Below are 25,928 nucleotides of genomic sequence, written 5' to 3' on the forward strand. Positions count from 1 at the left end.
GTACACTCCCTGTATTAACGTCTCTACTGGCCTATATCTGGTACGCACATTCTTGAACTGTGGGGATGAAACACCAATAACATGATTCCAAATACTTATCCCTTTACAGACACAAAGCACAATACTTACCAACAGGAATTCTGCAGAGTTCTGCCTGCAGTTGCATCAACAACTTATTTTCAGTCATCTTGCCATCCACTTGCAGTTTGGTCAAATGATGACCACAGTCCCTGGCAATTGCTTCTAGAATGTCTCTCGTTTGAAAGCATACTGCCTCCAGCGCAGCACGAATAATGTGATTCCCCGTTGTAAACTGGCTCAGACCACAGATAATGCTACAAACATAAAACGGTTATAAATTAAAAACATTGAAAAGTTTAAATTCTGCAGTTCATGAAGATGATCTTGATGCACACCAAATGAATACATAAAACTGCCGCTCCAAAATATAATACAAAATTAAGATTAAATTACTTGTCTGATACTAAACATGGGGTTCAATATGAATAACTTAAAGAAATTATAATATTATTTATCTCAACAAAATTAACAAGAAACGTATAAAACTTTGTTTTGTATCTAAAATTTCTGTTTTGAATGGATGAACACTTGTCTCTCTAAAAGGAAGCAAGGATAACGGAATTTAAGAACACAGTGCTGAGAAACATATTTGGAGCTAATAAGCTGAAAACAAAAGTTACGTAATAAGAAGCAGCAAATATTATCAGGGTAATCAAAGAGAATCAGAACAGAATTTTCGAATATCTTACTGGAAGAGACCATATAGAAGGCTAGGCAAAGGCCAGAGAATGGAGTGTGAGGGTGTGGCCTGAACGCAACTGGTTCAGAACACAATACTGTGACATGTTCCATGAACAGTTGGTTATTTGTTCACCAGCTGAGCAAAAAGACCCTTTTCTATGAATTCCTTCATATCATTTCTTCACAACAATCTTTCATTCTATGTATTCTTACTCTTGTGCATCCTTACGCCAGTATGGGGCATAGAGGCCAGAAAATGCTGGAACAAAATACACACCTCCTGTAGATGGCACGTCAGCTGCTGCACTTTCTGAATCACTGACTTCCCTCAAAATATTCACGTTCTTATGATTTTGTCTATTATATTTGAATGTTTTATTTCAATACAGTTCTGTTCGACACTGGTAACTTCTTTTCTTACCATTATATATTATGAGTAGGGCAAATAACTTGTACAGGGAAGATGTAAAATTCATATAAAATTTTAGTCAGAAACTTGAAGAGAAGACTTTGTAGACCTAATCATAATAATCTGGCTCGACTTCAGGTCCACAAATGGGCTCTTGTGGTTCAGCTTCCAAAACAGGAACAGAAGTTCTTGAACAGCTGGGTGATTACTAGGTCCTCACAAAGGACACTACTCTGCAAGTTAGTTAACTGCACCTGAAATAGGAAGGGGGCGGATGAGGAAAAACCCTTCTTCCTCAGAACCTCCATAGAATCAGGCATTTAGGAAACCACATTCCAGCATCCATCTTGGTCTTGTTACCCTTGGTTTTGCACCTACCATGTTCTTTTCACAAGTACGGCCAATGCAAATTGAACAGGGCAAAAGAGAAAATGTCTTTACTTCAAATAAACACTCAATTATTTCTCACCAATCATAAAAAGTTGTAAAACTCAAAAAAAGAGATTTATGTTCACAAACCTCAGTTCACTCCATTGATTCCTTTCTTCAGGGCTCTCAGAAATGCCTTACATTTCTTACCACCAACTTGCGAGGCATTCATCGCCCAGATGATGGAGGCAGTATGACCTCTGAAACGTCGGTTAAAAACCCAGAAGACAGAAGTCTTCATACTCACCGCTGTGGAAACCTCAAATCTTACAATTTGTTCTGTTGAGGAATGTAACATTTACCGCAAGCCATTTCAGCAACGTCGGTGCGAGTAACTGAAGTTTAATATGGGAGTAACTTTGAGGGTGATGGCTCCTAAATCCTTTTTGACGTAAATACGTCTATACGGAAAGGAAGTTTATGTATTGGCTTTATTCTAAATATTTCCTTTATACTTTATTCCTACCAGATACGTAGATTTGTGAATCAAGTTTCTCTTTATATGGACGTTGAAACTGTAATCATCGTCCAATTCTCTAGGTAGTAGCGTTGCCATATTATTAACATCTACTGGAACATTGATAACTTGTCCCAGTATCCCAAATGCACCCAATTGATGTCTTAACCTCCCAATTTGCATAAATGGAAGTAATGTAATGTATTGTTATCTTCAATGTCATCCATCTTGTTACGAAAGAGGATTGTTGACGGCAATAATGTAACACAACAATGCCGAGTAAACAGATGACGTTTCCTACGTAACACAACAATGCCGAGTAAACTGACCATTGTTGTCGGTCCATGTTTACACATTGTTGATATGGATTGACAACAATGGTTATGTTAGCTAAGAAACTAATTGTTACGTCATCTGTCTACTCGGCATTGTTGCATTAGTATATATTGTCGTCAACAATCCGCTTTCGTCATTGCGGAAAGAGTTGAGCTGTGAATCGGTTGTAGAAAAAGTGCGTCGTAGACTAAATAATTTTGACATTGTGTTTCATTACATAACATTTCATTTCGTTATATTACATTACATTCAGCTACCTTCCTTTCATTGTCTAAAACATCAGAACTGTTTAAGAAATAAAAAGTGAAAGAAGACGTTATCAACTACTTGAAGTACCAACAGCAAGAAGGTAAACTGATACTAATAATACTACTCATTCTATGTATTACGATTACGATAACTATTATGAAAACTGACTTTATGATCGATTTTAAGACGAAGATTAGCAAGGGTGGGGTTGAACGTAGAAAGTTGACTGGCCAAGAACAGTTGGCCTCTGAACAGCGAAGTAAAGAACTAAAACATCAGACCTATTTAACAAATAAAGAAAAGCGAAGGAAGACTTACATTGATAAACGAAATATTAAATATCAACAGAAACCGATAGACGAAAAACGCGAAATTATCGAGAAAGGAAGACAAGGACTCTAGAGAAAGCGCTCCGAAAAGAGCGCTTTGCTCTAATCTCTTATATAAAAGTCTGATTTCTAAGAACCTGAAAATTAAAGTACACAAAACAATAATCTTACCTGTTGTTTTGTATGGGTGCGAAACATGGTCTCTCACTCAGATGGAGGAACACAGATTGCAGGTGTTTGAGAACAGGGTGTTGAGGAGGATATTTGGGCCTAGGAGAGAAGACGATGGGGCGTGGAGAAAACTGCATAATGATGAGCCTAAAAATCTGTACTCCTCCCCTAATATTGTCAGGGTGATTAAGTCGAGAAGAATGAGATGGGCGGGGCATGTAGCGTGCATGGATGGGACAAAAGGTTTGCACCGGTTATTGGTTGGGAAGCCTGAGGGGAAGAGACCGCTGGGGAGACCTAGACGTAGATGGGAGGATAATGTCAGGCGGGATCTATGGGAGATAGGAGTTGAAGGAGACTGGATTTTGTGGGCCCAGGACAGGGTCCGGTGGAGGGCTTTGGTTAATTCGGTGATAAACCTTCGGGTTCCGTAAGCCATCTGGTTGGTTGGGTCCACTATTTGGGAAGCCTGAGGGGAAGAGACCTCTGGGGAGACCTAGACGTAGATGGGAGGATAATCTCAGGTGGGATCTATGGGAGATAGGAGTTGAAGGAGACTGGATTTTGTTGGTCCAGGGCAGGGTCTGGTGGAGGGCTTTGGTTAATTCGGTGATAAACCTTCGGGTTCGGTAAGCCATCTAGTTAGTTATGTATAAATGTTTCAGATTTGGAATTCCGAATTTTGATAGTATCAAGTATGAGCTTATTAGTTGCCCATTTTTAAATACAATAAACACTTGCAGGTAAATTATATTTTACATGTAACTAATATTTCCAATTTTTAGAAGATTTATGTATGACTAAAATACCATTTGCTTAAGGCCCTGAGGAAACCCACAAAAGATGTTACAACAGTTAACCTGGTAAAAATTTGAACCAGAAACTCAAAATATAAAGGCGAGGTGATAAGGACTTCGCCACATTTGGTTGGTGAATGGATTGAATGTTGTTGTTTTCTGGGTTCTGGTGCTGTCATTACGCTTGAGGGGCACAGTTGACATCTTCGTGGCAAGAGTATCAAATATCAATCGGTCTGTACTCACTTCCTGGTTAAGTGGTATTTTATTAATATTGTTAAAAGGTTTCCACATTAACATATTTATTTTTAGCAATGTAAAATTTGCTGCAGAGAATTGTGATTAAAGTTAATTGTAAAATCCATGTCATTGAGAGATCGTTTTATTCTTGGCACTTAATAGTACGCAGTTGAGTAGGAACCTTAAGTCTAACTTACATAAAAGCATTTAAATTCAGATTTGTGAAATCCAGTAATCTTGCCTGCTCAGAAAGTAAGATCACCGAAGAAATGGTTTTGGGTGAAATTGTGAAATTTATGTCACAACATTTATTTGCTTGTGATTAATAATCTCTTTCATGATAAAAATTAACGTTTGAAACAAGTTTAGAGTTAATTAATATATATTTATGTTGTAATTTTTTTATATTTTGTTGTAGATATTCTGGTCCTGACATGGTGAGGAAGAACGGTAAGCTATGGCCACTTTGTGTCTTGTTTGATATAATATTAAGGAGACCCAGTTCTCTGTGACCTTTTACTTTTTGAGAACTTTCACAAGTAGCTGTATATCTTTTTACAGCCTATCCATTAGTGGGTAGAAAACAGTTTCTGTTCTTAATATATTTAGTTTAATTACACTGCCTACCGTTGCAATAGTGAAGGTGGCCATTTCTGAGATATGGCCCTGTGAGGTGGACTGCTACCTCAGATTGTAGGTTAAAATAAACTAATTTTAAAGTTTCTGTTTTCATTAGTGCTGCAACTGCCCTTATAGCAAAACATGCCGAGCTCAGTTTAAGGATGATGTATTGTTTTCCAGTCTATATTGTTATTAATTTGTAGGCCAAGAAATTTTATTTGAATCAATTTCCTCCATTATTTTATCTACTCGTCATACCATATATTTAGATTTACACAAGTTCTGCTGTTAGTACAAAATTTCATGAAATTTGTTTTGTCACAATTTAATGTGAGTTTACTGGCTTAAATTTATTTGTTTAATCTAACAAGGACATCATTTATGTAATTTTGAAAACAGGCAATTTCTGGACGTGAAATAATAATATTAGTATCATCAGCAAAGAGTATAGGTTTAGACTGAGACTTTATGGTTGGGGCTGATCATTGATAAATACAAGAAAAATCAGAGGATCAAATATTGAACTTTGAGGCACTTCATCTGTTACAACACCCCAATTTGTGTAGGCGCTATCATTTGAATCTGATGATTTTATTTCTACTTGTTGCTTTCTGTCATGAAGGTATAATTTAAACCACTGACCAGCTATATATTTAATTCCGTAAAAAATTAGTTTTGATAGTAAAAATTCATGATTTACACAATTGAATGCTTTAGGAAGATCACAAGGTATTCCACCAACATGCACTTTATTATTTAGTGCTCTTAAAATTTATTCTGTATGTTGAACAGGGCTTTATCAGTTGAGAGATTTTTTTCAAAATCCAAATTCTTCACCTGCAAGGATGTTGTTCGAGTTTAAGAAATCACTTACTCTCTTATACATAACTTTTTTCAAATATTTTAGAGAATGTGCATGATGTTAATGATGCTAGGCAAAATGAGATGCATACAGCTGAGTTATAACTTAGGAATAGTTTGTGAGAGGTTGGGATTTTTATTTAAAAGTTTAAAAGGCTTAACTCACCATCTACTGATCAGATTCTGGCACAGTTGATTCATGCAGTAGTTACAGCTACAGTTGATATGTTTTGAGATCTGCAGACTTATTAGTTTTATTCTGAAGCAGAAAGAATTATCAGAGCAGTGGGAGGAATATGTTATTGTAGGTCGTGAAAATGTTTGTTTGTATTAGGAGCTAGCCCAGAAATTTTGGAGGAAGACATTAACTTTTCAGGAGCATGCAATCCATTGAAGCACCTATTAAAATCATGCTTGTCTGCCTGCCTGTCCATATGCGTTCATCTATTTTAATCTTTATTAGTTCAGACTGTTTTACCATTTACTTCTTTAAACTTGTTTTGTTAATTGAGAGATATATTCATAAGTAACATGGTGTTAAATTTTGCCATTGGCATCCTGTCAACCATTGTTGTAACATAAATATTTTAATTGTTTTAGTTTTTCCTGAATTATTAGACCCAGGGCATGGACTAGTACAGGCTCTTGTGAACATAACCTTGAGGTTCCGTAAATGGCATTGAATTCCTTGATAGGTCGAGTGACATAAAATTCTCAAGAAGGACTGTGTTCCATGGATTTAGTTAAGCAAAATCTTATTTTAATGTAAAATTTTTATTTAGGGAAGAAATCTAGTGGACAGAGAGAGGAGCAGGCAGTAGGAGGTCAGCCTCTGATGAGAACTGTTAGGCAGCAAGTGGGATCATCACAACATAAGGAGCTTCAAAAGCAACACGAGGCACCCCCAGTGTTGTCAGGTGGTTGCGTAGCTGGACCATCACAGCAGTCACAGGGACAAAGGGATCAAGGTCCACAATATTGTTCACAACCTCAGAATCAACAGCCATTGAAACCTCCTACTTAAGATGCTGGCAGAGGAAGAGGACAAGGAAACCCCCAAGCAGGTACTTGAAACAAGGTCTTGGGTTAATACATTCTGTATTTGGCTGATGGAGAATGCCTTCTGAATATGTAATGTTTGTCTGCATTTTTTATTGAATCCTATATTAATGCTGCAGATGAATTCTTGTCAACAGTATCACCCCATTACGTCTTCCTGTGTTCTGCCTTTCATAAGTCATACAAAACCACTTCAAAATTGTTACTGAAATGTAAACAATTTTTTCTTAATTGTTATTAACTCAGATATTTGCCATATTTTCATACCGTTCTCAATTATCTTATTCTATGATGGCCTACAATTTGTCAAAGATTGTGCAGTATTTGATGATACAGCTGTGTTTATTTAACAACACTTTTTCAGTTGCTCGTATTCAGACTATATATAGCATCAAATGAGAGGATGATGGTAAATAATGAATTGGAAAGAATGTGGAAAGAAGTGGTCATGGCCTAATTCTTGCATATTGTATGTTCTATCATTGCAGATAATTAATAAGTGTTTAACTGTTATTAGAATGAAGAATTTTTCTAGTGAGGCTCTTCTGCCTCTGGAGTGTGAGTAAAAATAATTGTTTACCCACACTCTAAGACACTTCTTATTACAAAATCCAAAAATGTCGGTGGCCTGAAGTATATTTTACTTTGTATCCATATGCACATTTTTATTTTCATTACGAAAATGCTGATATTGTGCTCAGGAAGGTGTTTGATTGATCATTTTAAAATTAAAGTTTTGTGTTGGAAATTTAATTTTAAAATAATTTTTAACTTAACTGTACTTTTTCAGCTCAAATAATAAGTCACAAAATAGTTTGATTTTTGGCCTATTTTCATTCCATATGGAATACAAAATTAATCTCATTAGATTACCATTTTGTCTGTGTGTGTACCTGTTTGTCATTATTTTCATGTTTTGAGCCACTTTATCTCTTTTAATGAATTTTGGTCTTTAAGTTATGCTGTATGAGATAACTACAACCTTGTAATTTTATTTTTATGTAATCAGTAACAACATTAGGGCATAAACAAAAAGTTATGTGGTAGGAGCAACACTAGTATCACTTTTTGGAGATTCCTGAAATACATCTATGGATATTCTGTATAGAATGTGAAACAACGTAGTGAGTGTGTGAACATTTTATTTTGGCTTTCAGTTTTGCAGTGATAGCAGCTGAAGCATTGGGACTAGGAATAATAGTATTAGTGTGAAAGTACCTACAAATTTGTGCAAAATGTTTGCATATCAACACGTGCAAATGTAGTAATAGTATTAATCTTCAAGGTTATGTTTGACGAACGTAACATTAGTCTCTTTCCTTTATAATGCTGACACAAGCATAGACTGATCTTTATTAATTCTGTAAACTACTAAAATAACCTTTATGAGTTCAGCCTGGAACTCCATCCTTGTGTTGAACTGATCTCAGTTTTATATTCTTGAATAAAGAATATTTATAAATTTTAAATATATTTTGTTGTTCATTGATGAACTTGCAGGCACTGTAAAGCAACAGACTGGAGATGCTGATGTTGCAGCTATAACTAGAGGAATTCAGACATTAACGATCCCAAATAGGACAGGTTGTGGGACTAAAGGAAGAAAAACTGTTGTAGAAACCAACTATTTATCACTGGACTTGTCAACGCTTCGGAACAAAATTGCAATTCATTATGATGTGGAATTTAAACCGTCACCATTTCCAAAAAGACTTTTAAGGTGTGTATAGCCCCATTATATTTTGCATATGATATGTACAGGTAAACTTTGTATGATTTTTATGGGATAATGAATAATAATTATGTTAACATTAGCTTCAAAATGGTTATATTTAGTTTTACAATAATTCACTCTGATTTGCATTATTTGGTAACTGGTATGATTTTAATTGTACATATTTCAATGCACTGTTATTTTTTTTAAATTATTTTACCCACAAATCTAGGAAGTAAATCAGTTTTTACGATGTTATGAAGATATGTTGCATGTGAAAATGTGTTTGCTATAATACCAATACATTTAAATCTAACAAATACTGAACTTTTCTGCCTTCAAAGACTTTGGACATCCATGGATATTTGTGTAGCTAGCAGCAAAAATGAATTTCTTACCTGTTGTCTATCTTGTTTAGGTCAGTTTGAACAATATTAAAACTTTTAATGACTTGCATGTAATAAAGACCTTTTGCTTCTCTGATAACTCAGAATACTATGATGTTAATTTTCTCACAGTAATTTGTGTGTTGTTGTTAATAAGTAGGAGGCTAAATGTAATGTTTTGTATTTATACAATTTGGTAGAATCAATGCATTGCTTATATACTTACAGTTTGTTATTGTCAACATTGTCAGTGTTGGTAAAATTCATTACAAGTTTAGGAGCTAGCCAAAACTTTAGGGACCAAACGTAATGTGGTTTGCCAGGTGTTGCTTCATTTAACAGTACATTGCAAGCAGGTCCTTTCTCATTGTGATTTTGAATTAATGACTGCTGCCTCCATTATAGCATTATTTGTAGATGCATGTTAAAAAAATCCTAAATTTTTGTTTTTGTAACAATCCAGTGGTTTTGAACTTGTGGGTCAGAATGATTTGTGATGGTGCCTTGAAAGGGTGACAAGCTTAACCTTTTCCTCACTGATTGTTGCATTTGTAACCACACATGGAGGATACAATGAGGATCTTTGGTTAGTTTATGAACTGTAGTGATCTGATAAGAACAGTTCCATTATTTAATAAAACTATTAATGATAAACTGTTTGCACAGCTTTATTCAGTCAGACTTTCATGAAATTCTTCAGGTGTGGGTCCATTGCATGCGCTTTATATAAACTATGTTTATTTGTCATAAGAGATATTTTGATTTGAGGTTATGTACATTGTTTTGTATAACAATAAAGATTCAAATTATATAAGTTGATACATAAACTTATAGTATGTAGCATCTAGCTTTCTTGAAGTTATTGACATTTACAGGTTCTAGCATTGTTAAGACCAAAGTAGTTTGGTCTGTAATGTAAAAAAATCTTGCTGTTTTATTATGCCTCAGTAGAATCTTGGTAGATTAAAGGTCTTAAAATGTTATTGCACAGTGTAGAAGACTACGTTGCTTCTATTATAAACATGTATGTTATGCAGATTGTGTATGTTGTATTGAATTTTTATGCTTATAAATATATCATGTTTCTGTATGTTTCTAGTTTTGTTAGAATTACTGTTGAAACTGTATAACATTTTGTGTAATTATACATAATCTCTTATTTCAGACGTGCAATGGAAGAATTCAGGCGGAGAAACTTTCCTGATCGATATCCAGCTTTTGATGGGAGGAAAAACTTGTACAGTACTCGAGAGCTGCCAGAGGTATGTTTGGTTTAATTTAACAACAGTAAGCTGTTGCTGCTGGTAATGTTGATGTGGATGTAAAGACATAAACCTTATGATAGAGGCAGTTTGGCCCTTTGAAACATTGATCATTTTCTACCAGACTACACAGTGCGACATCCCAGATGACAGCCATCTTCATACTTATCATTATGAAAGTCTCAAATTTTGCCATATCAGAGTTAATTAAAAAAGTTGGTTTTTCCTTTGTACCACTGTAAATTTGTTTTCCTGTGAATTTGTTGTAAGATTTATAAGTCTTCAGTTCTGAAAATTGTGGTACATACAACTATTGAAAGAGGTACTGTGATACTCTGTAGCAAAGTACTGAAGTGTTTTTTTTGTTTTTCAGATAACTGATCATTTCATGGTGCAAGATGATGAATCTGTTAGGGTTAAAGAGTGTGAGATTACCATCAAATACACATCTCAAGTTAATTTGGAATCCCTCTCTACATATATGAGCAGTGACCGTACACTGGAAATCCCACAGAAAGCTATTCAGGCTGTGGATGTTGTGCTGCGCAATGCACCATCTTTGCATGGGTAAGTAGTTAATTAGCTGTTTTGTGACTCTTGGTGTACCAGAAACATCTGATTGGTCTGTAAGGTATTCATCAATACTGTGTCAGTTACAGAGATTGTGTAGTGTCAAATGAAGTGAATGAGAGTATGTAAACACTTGAAAGATGTCTACTTCAAGATACTCACTGGTATTGCCTGCAGGGCCAAGGAAGAGCTAGAAAGCACTGAATCATGGTAACCAGAAAACCTGGCTGAGATCTGATCATGATCTTGAGGAGGATTGTGACATGATAATTGTTCGTTAATTTTAAAACTTGCAAAATAATTATGAATGTTGATTAAAATGGATATGAGTATTGTAAAACTCTGTATGTATTTAGTTATTATTTGTAGAGAGATTTTTTGGTTTAAGGGTCAATCTGCAGGATGATAGAACTAGAATTTTTCATCCCAAATTTTTATGGCATTTTAAATAATAGTCTGTGATATAAAATTCCAATTGATTCTGTTCAAAGTATTTTTTTCTGTGATCAGTACATTTTTTATCAATCAGTGCTGTTTGTGCAGGGCCGGATGGGTCTTTGGTGGGTATGTTTGGGTCTGTGTGGGTGAAAGGGGTTACTGGTGAGATCTCTTTTCTGTCAGGGTTAACATGGGGAATAAGGATGATCACCAGCTGGATTGTAGAAAATTGCTGTGAAGTGGTGAGGTTGCAGGAGTGTCAAGTTTTGCCACAGTTGTTAACACTGGTATATACTATATAGTATATGGTTTATTAATGTTGATGAAGATGATTCTCGTACATACAACACAATGTTTATCAGAAAGAACACAGGCAGCTTTACAAAGAGGATGAATCCACTCTAATTTCTCGGATTGCTGCCAACTAAGCCACTTTGCAACTCCGTTATTCTCAAGTGTTTGGGACTGTTTCTACCAGTTGCCACTTCCCTACCCTCTTTTTACTGAAAGATTCCTGGAAAATAACTGCTTAGTACTTAGGATTTTCAAAGGAGTAGCAGGTATATGGTATACAGAATGCATGTGGATACCTTCGTTTTACAGCTTAGTTGTGTGTGCTTGAACTCAGGGGTCCATGGCAGACTCATTGGCTAGACCAATTATAAACTGTGTTTTATCTCTCCAAACCTTTCATGACTATACATTATTAGAATTCTGAAAGGATTTTACCTTTTTGAAGTGTATTTACAAACTGCTAAATTTTCTGTTTATTTGTTCCTTGCTTCAGCTTTATGTCAGTTTTATCTTGGAGTATAATTTTGTTTGATTTTAGTTTTACCTTAAAACACTGTATCAGTAAATAAATTGACGTTCTAAAATTTAGCTCTGCTTTTTCAGATGATAAACGAGAAACACGAATTGTATGAAGTACCAGAAATCAGCTCATTATTGGCATGTCATTCATATTTTTCTCTCATTTTCCCAACAAGATACTTAAAAATATGGCTTTACTGCTTCCTATATATCAACTAGAATTCATGATGTAATCGCAGTATAATTCTGTAAATTGTGCAGTAGACATGAAGTGCTGAAGCATGAGAAATAAATAAATCCATTAGAGTTTGAAGTGAGTTCGTAATGAGTCTTTAGCCTGGTTTCTGACTAAGTAATTTGTGGTTTTCCTGAGTTTCTCCACCAAAATTCTGGTATAATGCATTAAAATATGTCAGAACTACTACTTCCCAATTTCATTAATTCTTTCACTGAACGCTGTATAACATATGCAGTTCATGAGGCATTTAACAAGAAGATAATTCTGTGTTTTTCTTTGACAGTCAGATGCTGTCTTTTCGCTATGGAGGCTTGGTCTGCATGGGATTTATGGTGGATAAAGTGTTACTGGAGTGGGTTTTTTCTGAGTTCTTTTGTTGTTTCCTGTCAGTTATTGATTAAACAGTGTTCCATACTGTCAGTGCAGTGTGTGACTATGCAGGACATTAACAGTCTCATACCTGTTGAGACTTCAACCCTGAAGTTCGCTTTAGTGATGATTGTATTTCATGTCGCTGTTTTGTTGAGGTGCATGAAGAATTTAATTTGAAACTGTTTTTCTGTGTTTAATAAGATAATGGTATTAATGTTTATCTTGTTAGGTTTGTGCAAGTTGGACGTTCATTCTATACTCCTCCAAGCGGTACAATTTTGAAACTCGGTGATGGACTTGAAATGTGGTATGGAATGTTCCAAAGTGCCACTTTGGGCTGGAAGCCATTTGTGAACATTGATGGTCAGTATATTTAATGGTTGGTAATACTTGGTACTTGATACAGGGGCTTGTCTTAGTGTAGCATTACCCTCTATATTTTTAGGTACCTTGTTTAGTTGGACAACATTCCTCAACCCCCTGAAAAATTTATTGCAGATATTGTCAGTAGGCATATTTGAAAGTTAAATGTCAACTCTAAACAGAATCACATGTGCACCAAAATACATAACCAGGTACTGAAAAAGACACTTTTCTGTTTACCTAAGATGAGGTGTTTTTCTGAGCTGGTGTGCCAAGATTTATGGTAATGTTTATTATTAATGGGTCATGTGTACTACAGGCAGCTGAACATTTTCTGGGAAACAAAATACATCAGGCATTGAAAACATAGAATACATATGAGCTTTTTATGAAAAATAAGCAATATTTTTTCCATTGTTAACAATTCTTAGTATTTGTTACCTTTTTCATTTTCGTTTGCTATTGTGAATAACATTTTATTTTATAAAGGTTAATTGTGAAAAAGGTCTATCACTTCTTTTTTAAATAATCCAGGCCATAAAATTGTTTCCAATGAAATTCATTATCCAGAAGACAGAAATCTTCATACTCATCACTGTGAAAACCTCAAATCATTCTCATTATCATTAGTTTGTACAACTGCTTTAAAATAATTTGGCACCAAAGGGGCTAAGCACATAAGTGGTGACAAATAAGGCATTTTTTTATCAAAAGCTTTGGGTTGGTGGTCCAGTTTTTAGCTCTGAATACGAAACTTGGCATGATTTTTTAATGACTTACAGGTTTTCTGCTTAAAGTTGAAAATTATTTTTCCTTGTATTGAATTAAAATTATATCACATTAAAAAAGATTTGAAATAAGAGTTGTGGATGTGAATGGGGTATACGTATTACTTGTAAATGTTTTTATATGTGATGCTTATTTTGAGAAGATTGATAAAGTTTGCAGAGTTGTGTAAAATAAAATAATTTATAGTCATGTACATTTTTAAAAATTGGCCATCTGTTATGTAGAACCCTTCAGTGGAACTGTAAAATCGTTGGACGAGTATGAATATTGAAGTAATCATACTGCAGCACTAAGTTTATTTGTTACATTTATTTCTGATTTAATTGTGATAATTATGTTTTACAGTGACACATAAAGGTTTTCCATCACCACAAAATGTTGTGGATGCCATTTATGAAATCTGCAGACCTCAAGATCACAGTGAGTTGAACTACAATCAGAAGGAGGATTTCAAGAACTATATCAGTGGTAAGGGTGAGAATAGTTACTGAAAAACTGCATTATCCCTTTTAGTACCAAGCCAGTACATTATGCCATAAGACTGCGAAGCAATTTTGTTTGAAAAGGAAGACCTGTAGTTAAGAGATATATTTTTCTTTGGAAATGTAGTTTACACATTCAACAGAACTGTGTTCATATATGAGCTGTTAAAAGCAAGTAAAACGTTCATTTTGCAAAATACATTTTCAAATTAACATTGAATTTTCACATTTAAAATTATGTTCTCCAAAGATCAAAAAGTTATGAACACAATTAATACAAGTTGCTAGGAAACCACAACAAACTCATTGTCAGCATTGTTATTCACAGCAAAAGCATTACAGAGATCAGTTGGATAATGCTGTTTAAGGAAATAATTGCTGTTTATTCTGAGAATCATTAAACCATAAATGCTAATTATAAGAGATATTGATTGTTAAAACAGGTGGAACATGTAGTTAACACTGAACTTCAAATATTTAAAGTTATGAAGAAAATAATATGGTTGAAAACTCTGTTGATCAGGGACCATTATATCCCTTTAAAATTCACTTCTTAAGGTTTTCAAATGTGGCCTTTTCAAGTAAGGTGTTTGAACTATAGGGTCCGTGCTAACCATTTGCTGGTCTTTTAAATTGTAGGCATAAGAGGAGAAGTGACATTATATACTTTTCTCAGGAGGGACAAAGTTATTTTAAATACTCAGCAATGTGTGTAGGCCTATTGTTAATTTATTTACATACAGATTTGTGTCCTCACACTATAACATCCGACTGTTGGTTTAGCTATTTGAATAACAAAACATGAAGATGGCCGTTTTCTGGGAACTTCTGCCAGACTGCATGGCACTATAACCCAGAAGACAGTCATCTTCATGCTCATCACCTTGAAAATCTCAAGTCCTACTAAGCAGCAACATTATTTGGTACATAGGAGTTATCTCCTTTTTGCATGAAGGTTTTGAATTCTAGTTTAAATAGCATTTCTGAAAGCTTAATGAAACTGCAGTCAGAGTCTTCTATTAAAACAAACTTCTTTTAGAAGTTAATATAGCCAGTTAGCTTAGTATGACTATGGATTGAATGACTAGTATTAGATTCCCAGCAGAGGCAGAGGATTTTTCTTCAAGTCCTTGCATCCAGACCAGCTCTGTAGCCCGCCCAGACTTCTTTCCCGTGGGTAGTAGATGGGCCTTTCTGCAGGGGTAAAGCTTGGATAGGGCATGCCGCTGAACGAATCATTCCCATGTAATGCAGAGGTCAAGAACATATGCCAGCTTTATGTCCTGTCCTGTCAAGTGCCTTCATTGTATATGTGGCAGTCTAAAAGTATACAGGTTGTTGGTCTTGAATTTTATTTGTTTCAGACTTAAAGGTTGATTATATGATCCCTAACAACCCAACCAGCAAGCGAACATTCAGGGTAAACGCAATTGCTGAATGTCCAGCAAAATTACGGTATGTTCAATCTTTTGTGAGCTACAGTCATATCTTTATGTTTACATGTTTTTCATCAGTAGATAGCTGTGAATGTACAGGAATGTTTCTGACTTCACATGTGCAGTTATATGAAATGAGAAATATGATAGCTACAAGTTTGCCTTGATAATTTCTACCATCTGCTGAAATCTCTTAAATTATTTTTCCTGGAAATAAACAGAATTTTTTTTAAAATGGTAAAAATTCAGTTTCCCTGGGATTGCATTATGAGTATATTTTATGATGTTACAGGAATATTTTGATTTACATGTAATGTTTTTTTATTATAAAGATTTCAGTTGGATGATGGTCAAAGGATGTCAGTTCAAGAATATTTTGCCCATGTCAAGCGTATACAACTGAGATTTCCACATCTTCCATGCCTTCATGTTGGTTCACTTAAGAGAGAAAAGCCAATATATCTTCCACCAGAGGTATAGTACGCGACTTTAATCTTGAGACTTGCAAGGAATGCAGGAAGTCCGAAGTGTTAAAGGCTGATGTTATCTTTCCTTCTTCACCCCAATTCCTCACCCCGAAAGTCTCAAGATTACAGTCTTACACTGTAAGAAATCTTATTTTGAATTGATATATGATTCTTTATGCACTGTAAATCAGCCCCTATAGAACAGGGTGGGACTGTTTACTCTCTGACTGTATTTGGACTGTTTCTTAATACAGCTGACATTATTGTCATTTTATGTAATAGAAGGGGATTTTCCTTTCCATACAGATGGTAAATTTTGCTTTTCCATTTATTGTATTTGATTCTTCCTTGGATTTCCTCTCATTGGTGTGGACTGTCTTATAAGAAAACCTTCTCCATTCTTCACTCTCCTCTTGTATCTGTATGTCTTCTTTCACTTAGTCTGTCCTCATGCTTGGTCTCCCAGTCTGTTTTTTAAAACACTAGAAGGTGTTCATGTTCTTTTACTCATATTTACAGTGCTTAATTTCAAATATTTAAAAACAGAGTTCTAAGAGTACCAAATGTAAGAAAAATATATTTAGTGGTTTGTGAACTGAGTTAAACAATGATTTATACACTTTCTGTATCGCTAAGTTAGTTAAAACCAGGACATATTTCTAGAAAGAACAGGCACAGCTTTTATGGCATGTCTGACAATTTTAACATGTTTTGACAATCTTTATTTTTTATATTTTAAAGCAAAATTGCAGGTATTCCTTACTGGTGCATGCTGCCACAAAGAAAGCTCTGGTTACAGGGGGCTGAAAAAGTAGATCAGGTGGGGAAGCAAGAAATACAAGCAGAATTTTATTTTGGATACTCTTGGAAAGCAGTATGTGTTTAAGATTTACATTTTGGGCATATTCCTGAATGATTTCACTTTGTTTGAAACCTGTAATTTACATGAACATGCATTGATAAATTTCATGATATTATGAATCTGCTGTGATCATACATTGAAATGCAGTTTTTTTTTACAGTTGTGCTCAATCTCAAAACATCAAGTGATTAATAAGAAAATGAGTAACAAAGAGACTTCTGCAATGATAAGGCATACTGCAACAAGCACTGATAAGAGAAAACAAAAAATAATGGACATGGTATGTTATCTTGGTTGTCTTTCTTACTGTAGCTGATATTGTTTTTTTATTTTGTTAAATTACCTCAAGTATGTCTTGCATTCTGAACTTTTGCTTTGTACATGACTTAAACACACATTTCATAAAGTTCATAAAGTGAAACACACGCACTTGAGTGATTAGTACTTCTGCTGAATATTTGGGAGGTTCTTGGTCCAAGGCCTAGCTATTGTGGCTTGAGATTTTAGTAATTCTCTTCAACTTCTCCAGGTAAGTGCTGGGATAGTGTTTTAAGACAAGGCCATGACTGGTTACTTCAAATTCCTTCACAATTCAAAATTCTATATCTTCTCATTCAGCAGTATATTCTCTATATAAACTGTGCAATTAAAAAAGTGTTGTTTAATGAGCAGCACTAAACACATTCATTGTGCCAGTATTTTCTTACCTACGTTGGACTATTTCAATGTTGGACAGCATTGCATAAATTTATTGAACAAATACTACAAGTGACAGTACAATGAAACGACATACAGATGAAAAATGTAACCTTCTAATTTGCATCAAGGTAGAGGTTTACAATATGGGAGCCATTTACCACATGGCAAACATAAAGGAACTATTTAAGTTCTTGCATCACTTTGTCCAAGGTGTCACAATTTCCACTGAATTTGGATATGTGTATTTAATTCATGAAGTATGTGTGGCAGAGGAGGTTAGTAAACTGCATCCTTTGCATAACCCCATTAGTGTCAGGTCAGGGGTTCTCGGAGGCCACGTGCAAGGCAGGTTTTCATAAAGGTAGTCACCGACTTCCAAATGCCAGAGTTTCAGTGCACAATCCTGCTGGAACTAGGAATTCTCTTGTGGAAAATCTTCTAACAGTTGTGGCGTTAACCACTATTGCAATTTGATGAGATACATGATGCCTGTAATTGTGCTTTCTGCAAAAAAGATCTGACCATAAACCATTGTTCTGGATAAATAGCGTGTGACTTTTTGGTACCCCAGATCTGGACATTATGTGTGCTCACACATCTAATCAGCTGGAAAGGTGTGGAGAACCTGTGGGGTGTACTCCCCCTGAGGGTACCCTTGGGCTTTCTCACCAAGCTTCAGTCCATGGTCTAACTCAAACCCAATCTTGTCCTTGAAATTTAATTTGTAGGCATCTGTCTGTCATGTTTTTCAGCAAAGATCATGGTTCCGTGTATCTCTTATTGTATGAACTTTTATGTTCTGCCATATATGTTGAGAAGGGCTGATCATAATTTGTCATGGAGTGAATTATGATTAGAGGCCATTTCATATTCATACATCTCAAGTTCTCGTAATGAATATTACGAACGTTATGAATGTTTGGACTCAACCCAGCATAATGTATTAAGTTACTTTGTTGTTATAGTAATATCAGAAGAAAGTATGTTCTGTGGATGGAAGTGAATTAGTGAGCTCTCTAAAAATTAAGTATTGCATTTCTGTGATGTAATCTGTAACTGTATCACTTTTGCGGATTAAGAAGATAAATATGTGAGTGTGTGAAAAGAATAGTGATAGCAAATGGAAGGATCAATTACTATTCCTATATATGATTAAGGGGATAATGTTAAGCAGTGTGTGGTGTAAAGTACACTTTTGTAACCTTTGTGTCTTCCAAAGAGTATTACTTTTCAATTTTGGTGTTGCTTTAACATAAAAATGAGAATGTGAATTATGTGATGAAGTACAATATTAGTATTTTAACAACTTTATATTTTAAGATGGCTGTCTTCTGGGTTGTTCGACTGTGTAGTCTGGATGATGGAAGAAGCAAGGACCTCTGAAATGTCAGTAAACTTCTACCAGACTACATGGTGCAACAACTCAGAAGACAGCCATTTTCAGAATCACCGCCGTGAAAACCTCAAATGCTACTTAACTTTGTTGGTTTCACACACGTATCGAATGAAGTGTAATATGTGGTTGTTGTGTTTTATATACAAAAGTATTGTGGGTTGCTTCGATTGAGTACATACTTAAGTAATGTATTTATCTTTGACATCCTCAAAATTTTGCATAATTTGTTGTTGTTCAAGCTACATATTTTAGTGTGTTTTGGTTTTATTTCAGTTGAGGTCAGTGAGATTCAATGAAGACCCTTGTGTCAGAGAATTTGGTCTCTCTGTTGGAGGAAAGTTTGAAGAAGTAAGTGCTCGGATCCTGGATGCTCCGAAGTTGGAATATGAAGTGAGTACATTAATTGAAACTTCATATAGCGGGTGTCCTTGTAAACATTGTTCATTTTTCAAGGACATATTATATTCAAGCATTTTATTTTTGGGGTTTATTACACAAATATGTTTAATGTAACTTGTAGTCTTTCATCACATACAACAATAATTCAGTTATTATCACAGATGTATGTTTTTGAACAACATGTTTCAGTATAATAGACAATCTTCAGGCTTCCATTTTACAAAATATAAAATATGTGAAACAGAAAGTCATTGTGTAATTTTGATTATTATTGTAGAATAGTTTGCTATCAGTAGGTTATAATAAAATTTTAAAAATATACAGGCTAAAAATATTTTGTTGGATCCTGCATTACAAGTTTTCATTTTTAAATACGTAGATGAGATACGTTACATATTTAAAAACATACATTGACAGTGTTTAAAATGAAAATCATTGCCAAGTGGTTAACAATCCTATTTTTTATTTGGGAGGCCCCATGTTAAAATCTTGGCCTGGGGACTGCCTATCCTGACTGGGTTTTTTGTAGTTTTCCTCAGTCCCTCCAGGCAGATACAGGGATAGTGCCTTAGATTAGGCCTTGACTATGTCCTTTCACATCTTTCCAGTTCAGTTTTGTACAGTTGTGTTTTTTAACATAAAGTACATAAAATGGACTTAAATAGAATTGTTATTTTCAGAATCAGAGATCTCCTACAATACCAAGGAGTGGTGTGTGGAGAGCATCAAATTTTGTTATCAGCGGTAATTTGAAATCTTGGATAATTCTCAACTTAGACAGTTATGTAAGAGAAGATGCACTCAGGTGAGTATTAACCAAATGTGATGTCAATTTTATTGCTTTGATTTTAGCAGAGAATTATGAAATATAATGTGATACATAAGATTGAGGTGAGAAAGCTTTGTTGTAAGACTGCAAGTACTTCTGAAATATCAGTAGATGAGTATGATGATAATAGTTTATAGACAAATCAATACTTTTCATCTAATGATTTTTTAAATTTTGTCTTAATACAGTACTTGAAGAGCCATCTGACTCACCGTCAACTTATAATTCACATATTTTATTTTATTACAGAACTTACATGTATTAGGTAGAAGCCTGTTTAATAAGAAGTTTTTGGAAGAATTTATGAAGCCTGATTTCCTTCAAAATTCTTGTTCTGTATCACGATTTTAGCATTACTGTAAATTAAAAATTGTAAAAGTAGCCCATTGCAAACAATGGGACATAAAAATATCAGTGTTGGTCTAATATAAGTTGTATCTAGTTCCAGAGAAAGTCACCACCCCTTGCTCTAAATAGGTTGAATGCAAATTAGAATGAAATCATATAGTTCTCAGCTTGCAGCCTACTTATATGTATTATATATCACACATTAATTTTTGGTATTATTGTATCACCCTGCATGATGATAAAATAGTTACCATGTAATATTTATGTACTTTTTAAGTGAGTGGATAATAACAATGTCAAATCAACTAATTTTATAAGGAAAATAATTGAGTAAAATGTTTATCTGTTTCTAATTGGAACTCCTCACAGCACAAAGCATCATTAAATAAATAACAAATGAGTAAAACATCCTCATGCTCATCTCCATTAGTTAATCAACTGATAGCCATCAAAACAAATATATATATATTGCGAAACTTACCTGGTATTGTTGAACATTAAAGAAACATGCCTTAATGGAAGTAATACTTTTTAAAAATTAAATGGCACACAATATTTGAAGTGCCTGCATATGAGATGTTTGTGTCACCCCAGCTTCAGACGTTGTTGCACCACAGCAGTGTTACTGATAGTAGGAAATTAAAAAGTAGGTGGGGTGTCCTTTAATGGCATGCCCTTCATTTTAGTTTCATGAAAATCTTTCCAGAGAGGGAAGTAGACTAAAATAGCACAGGTGATGTTAAATCAGATGACTTGAAATACACTGTTCCAAGAATAGAATGATTAATAATTATCATTAAAGAGTGACTATTCAGTTGGAAAACTAGTTATTGTCTTCTGTTTATGTAATACTACCACTGAGTCTACAGTCATTTATCCTATTCTTTCCATTTCATTAATGGTTTTGTATATTTAAAATTAAAATTTGCAGGCGTTTTGGAGAATTAATGCAGAAAACAGGGAAGAATTTTGGGATGAATATTGCACGTCCATTGCCATCACAAAGTTTGCGGTTTCTAGCAAGGGATACATCTGAATTGCAGGCATTCTTCACTTCAATGAAACAGAGAGTTGATCTGATTGTTGTTGTGATTCCAAATGTGAAAAACAGTTATGGTAAGAGGTCTATTGTATGAATAAAGCACTTTTCCACCCTTGTTTAAATAAGAGGTTCTTTGATTAACTTTTGTCTGTTCAAATGTTTTGGTCTGTATGGTGAGGCTAGCAGGAACTAAATTAATAATTATACACTTTAGTGTTCCATGTATGTATATAATTTTGGCTGGTACACATTTTGAATATTTTAATTTTGCCTGATATAACCTCAAAGTTTGGAATTGTTGACATATAAACATAAAGATTACTGTCGTACAGGATGTTGTGCTGTATAGTGTGGTAGAACTTTACTGACATTGCAGAAAACTTGCCATGTAAATAACTTTCACCTAGGAAGTTCTAATTAAGAAATGTGTTCTCTATTTTATTATAATTTTTGTGGTCTTCTTGTTTTGTTGTATGAATTAACATTTGTTTTCAACTGTGTTGTAGCCAAGGTGAAGCAAATTGCAGAACTGAATGTTGGGGTCTTAACTCAATGTATAAAGTCAACAACAATGCAACGTATGAATGAAGCTACGTGTTCCAATATTCTTCTGAAAGTCAATTCAAAACTGAATGGAGTGAATCACACACTTTCATCTGTGTCAAGGTAAGTCTCATTTATGAAGTAACTTTTAGCATATTATTACATATTTACATAATATTTAACCTAAGGGATCCATAACTACAACCATAATATTTAGTTCTTCCTCTCTGTTTGTTTATCTGTTATTCTTGCTCAAAAACGTCCAGTTAATTTTCCTTTCTGACTGAAGTAAATATCTGAAACTGAACATTAACTACATTCTGAGTAATGTTTTGAAATTACACTGTATTTACCACAGGAAAAGATATTGTACTGTTTATTTCCAATTTCCAATTAAATACTTGAGTCAACTTTCCCTTTTTGATAATTTTTCAACTGCATAGATTATGTAGTGTCAAGTGGTGGGATAATTGTGGGTTGGAAAACGATTTGGAAGTGTTCTGTAGGCTATTTTTAATGTAAAATACAAAGTGAGCCACCTGCTCTGCTGCAAATGTGAGTTAAACTTTTTAAGGAAACTGGGACATGAGCTCATGTATTTCTTCTCTGGAGAGATGTAGTAATATTTTTGGGCATAAGTAGTTGATTTTAATTAAATTTTAAAATGATTTCTACCTTGTGAACAGTAGGCTTTTTAACATGAAAGTCCAGTTTCAATCCCAAGACAGTCCATATGTGGTAGTATTACAAATTTTGCACTGAGTACTTTGTCTTCTTTCTGCCACTCATTATTTGATCAATGCTCATCTGTTCTATTGCCATCTCTGAGGTGTGTATCAGACCCTGGGCTGTTCATTTAATTTGTGCACAATACCTCTCATCACTTTGTTAGTCATTACTGCTTTCCAGTGCCACTTTATTGCCTTTGAGTACCCTCTTTCAGTGCCATAACTTCCCTTCAAGTACTTTATATAAGTGGTAAGTACCTGTTTATAGCCTCAACTTATTACATTCTGAAGTGCTGCTCTTATATGTGAAGATCGTCATCCAAATACATGTCATACCCTTGAAAGCTTTCGAAACAAATGAGAATCATGTAGTGCCACATTAAGTGTAATAATTTTCACTGTTAGAAGTGTGTGGCCGAACATTATTGTCTTAATACATGACGCAGGTCTTCTTCCACAGGTAGCACATTGAAGTTTTTGAATACAAGATTTTAACTTAGGCTTTCCAGTTTGATAACCTTGATTCATTATTTATTCTGGATGAACAGTCTGATTTGAGGTGGTTGTGCTTTGTGCTGCCTTTACCACACAGTGTGCCATGAATTGCCATCCCTTTTACAACCACCTGTGTAAGTGGCAACAGCATTTAAATATCTGCAACATAATATTTATTTGGAGACTTGTATTTTTAAACTCAGCGCATGAAGTAACAGAGCCTCCCCAGTAATGTGTGCTAACATGTGTCCATATAATAGCATTGAGATTACCTTTGTTTATGTAACAAAAATTAAGTGTGCTGTAGTGGCAGCTTACAGCTGGCTTTATGATTAAAACTAATATTTTTTTTTATAAGAAATGAAAGAGTTTTCCTTTGTTCTCAGGCCGCCATTCTTTGAATCTCCTGTAATGATAGTTGGAGCTGATGTGACTCATCCTTCACCTGATCAAAAAGATATACCCTCTGTTGTTGCTGTAAGTATGTGCATACACGGTCTGCATTCTTTTCTTGAATCGAATTCATCAGATTTATATGGGCATTAACCTTTTGATTGATTATCAAAAATAAAGAGTTTCTCCTGTGAATAAAACTCTGGCTCATTTTTGTGGATAAAATTTTTAAGTTGTTAAGGAAGTCACTGCAAAAGAAATGTAAGCAAGCGGACAAGCATAAAATTCCCTTTCCTTCTACACAGATTCTTATATGCAACACTTGGTTCAGCAGAAATGTGAGTATCTTCTTGGAAACAGAGTTAGTGAACCTCTTAAAGAACTAGGACAGAAATCAGCCAGACAGAAATATATCAAATGCTGCTTCAATGCATTTTAAAATATTTGAATATAATATGCATTTATCTGTTTATCATTACACATTTTATCTTTTAACACCATGTGTTGGCATTTAAATGGTTACTTGGCAACTTAATTTGCAGTAATGTTATTTTTCTACGTTAATGTTGATGTTTACTTGTGTATATTATCCACAAATAAAGTTACAAGATTATTTTCATATGCTCCTCGTTGGTGCAAACTTGAACTTGAAGGCTAGGTTTTTTAAAAATAATCATAAATATTCCTTAATGTTGCACAGAATGTGTGCTGTCTTGTCTCATGTGACACACTTGATATTCAAGTGAAGTGGATTAGAAATGAAACTGATGTTCAGCCATGCTGCGCATGTAGACTCATTGTGATGATAATGCACTGCATGCAACTTTATGGATGTTTTGTATGTGTACACTATACTGGGAATATGTTGGCAGGGTAAAATTGATAAATTACAAGAAGATTTAAAACCAAATACTGATAAATGGTTTTGCAGTATAGTGAATGAAGATAGGTTATCCAAAATAGAATTGAAATTGATACCAAAAGGTCACTATGATAGGCTTTCCTCCAAGTTCTTGATTTTTCTCTTGCTGATGGTCATTGCACCATTGCTCCTTTCATAATTCCTGACGAGGTAGGCCAAACTAGCCAGGATGTAAACATAACCTTGGTTATGAGATGGAACTTCATTTCAGACCCAAACTTTTCTTTTTAATTTGATGATGCAAGAAGCAAGTGTGCAGTAGATGTTATACTTTGTTAGATCATCAGGGGTCTTGCTGTGATATCTGTAGAAATTCCCTTATTTTAATCTAATCAACTTTTCTGTACCTTTTGCAGGTGTGTGCCAGTCATGATCCAAAAGCACTATTCAAATACAACATTCAGATTCGACTGCAGCCTCCGAAAGTTGAGATAATTCAAGACTTGGAAGCTATTATTAAAGACCAGCTGTTGTACTTCCGTGACGTCACACGTTATTTGCCAAACAGGATAATATTTTATAGAGATGGTGTCAGTGAGGGAGAGTTTGCAAAGGTATATTTCAGAGTTACAGGATTGAGGGGAATTAAATAATGAATTTATAAGACTCCTCAGGTTTGGTGACAATATACAGTAAAACCTCTCTAACTTGGACACTTGCGGTTCCACGATAATGTGTCCAACTTACAGAGGTGTCCAGGATAGAGGGAAAGGGGAAAATATCCTTTCATATTGTGGTGTAATGACAATGTGGTAATTGTGAAGTATTATGGAGCCCTTCCCAAAAAGGAAATTATTGATAAGAAAAATCAAAGGGGTAAATTAAATTTTCATAACTTTTGTTTTCACTAAATTAAACTTACATGGATAAGCTCAAAGAAGGGCACCAATACCTTACGTTTACCGACAATGTATTCTATTTTACATAATCTAACTACTGTAGGCTTGCTTGAATTAAGAATTAATGACAATAGTATTAATAATCTTTTGAACCCCACTCTCATGGTTGCACATTACACCCCAGCCTCAATGAAATTTTAAATGTTCAAAATGTATTTTTTTAATTGTACTTACAGCATTAGCTCAACATATGATATCACTTAATTCTTGTAAAAAAGTCCGTCACAAGACACTGCTTTTTTGCTTTTGTCTTTGAATTTGCCCATCCTCTTTCTAATTTTCGCCGCAATCCGAATAAATTTTCAACCATTGCTGGTTGATTA

The 25,928-nt window shown here is 34.6% G+C and overlaps 1 protein-coding gene across 7 annotated transcripts in view; it reads left to right on the top strand.

Annotated features, from left to right (window-relative positions):
- LOC147872035 (protein argonaute-2-like) overlaps positions 1-25,928 on the top strand; it is a 38,472-nt gene that overhangs the window by 5,354 nt on the left and 7,190 nt on the right. For 3 of the 7 annotated variants that reach the window (XM_087359523.1, XM_087359524.1, XM_087359522.1), the window contains exons 2-17: positions 4,598-4,629; positions 6,444-6,725; positions 8,221-8,440; positions 9,986-10,082; positions 10,456-10,649; positions 12,743-12,876; positions 14,011-14,133; positions 15,512-15,602; positions 15,916-16,057; positions 17,073-17,192; positions 19,281-19,397; positions 20,087-20,211; positions 21,515-21,699; positions 22,132-22,291; positions 23,778-23,868; positions 25,063-25,260. In XM_087359523.1, the coding sequence (XP_087215649.1) occupies positions 9,993-10,082; positions 10,456-10,649; positions 12,743-12,876; positions 14,011-14,133; positions 15,512-15,602; positions 15,916-16,057; positions 17,073-17,192; positions 19,281-19,397; positions 20,087-20,211; positions 21,515-21,699; positions 22,132-22,291; positions 23,778-23,868; positions 25,063-25,260 (1,770 nt within the window). In that variant the 5' untranslated portion in view covers positions 4,598-4,629; positions 6,444-6,725; positions 8,221-8,440; positions 9,986-9,992. Of the gene's footprint in view, positions 1-2,527; positions 2,743-4,597; positions 4,630-6,443; positions 6,726-8,220; positions 8,441-9,491; positions 9,521-9,985; positions 10,083-10,455; positions 10,650-12,742; positions 12,877-14,010; positions 14,134-15,511; positions 15,603-15,915; positions 16,058-17,072; positions 17,193-19,280; positions 19,398-20,086; positions 20,212-21,514; positions 21,700-22,131; positions 22,292-23,777; positions 23,869-25,062; positions 25,261-25,928 lie in introns of those variants that run through there. The other 4 variants (XM_087359520.1, XM_087359521.1, XM_087359526.1 and 1 more) reach the window with 2 other exon arrangements.

The sequence above is a fragment of the Zootermopsis nevadensis genome, unplaced genomic scaffold, assembly GCF_977971745.1.
Source record: "Zootermopsis nevadensis isolate Lab colony 2312 unplaced genomic scaffold, Znev_1.0 Znev_ptg000031l, whole genome shotgun sequence".
Taxonomy (NCBI): domain Eukaryota; kingdom Metazoa; phylum Arthropoda; class Insecta; order Blattodea; family Termopsidae; genus Zootermopsis; species Zootermopsis nevadensis.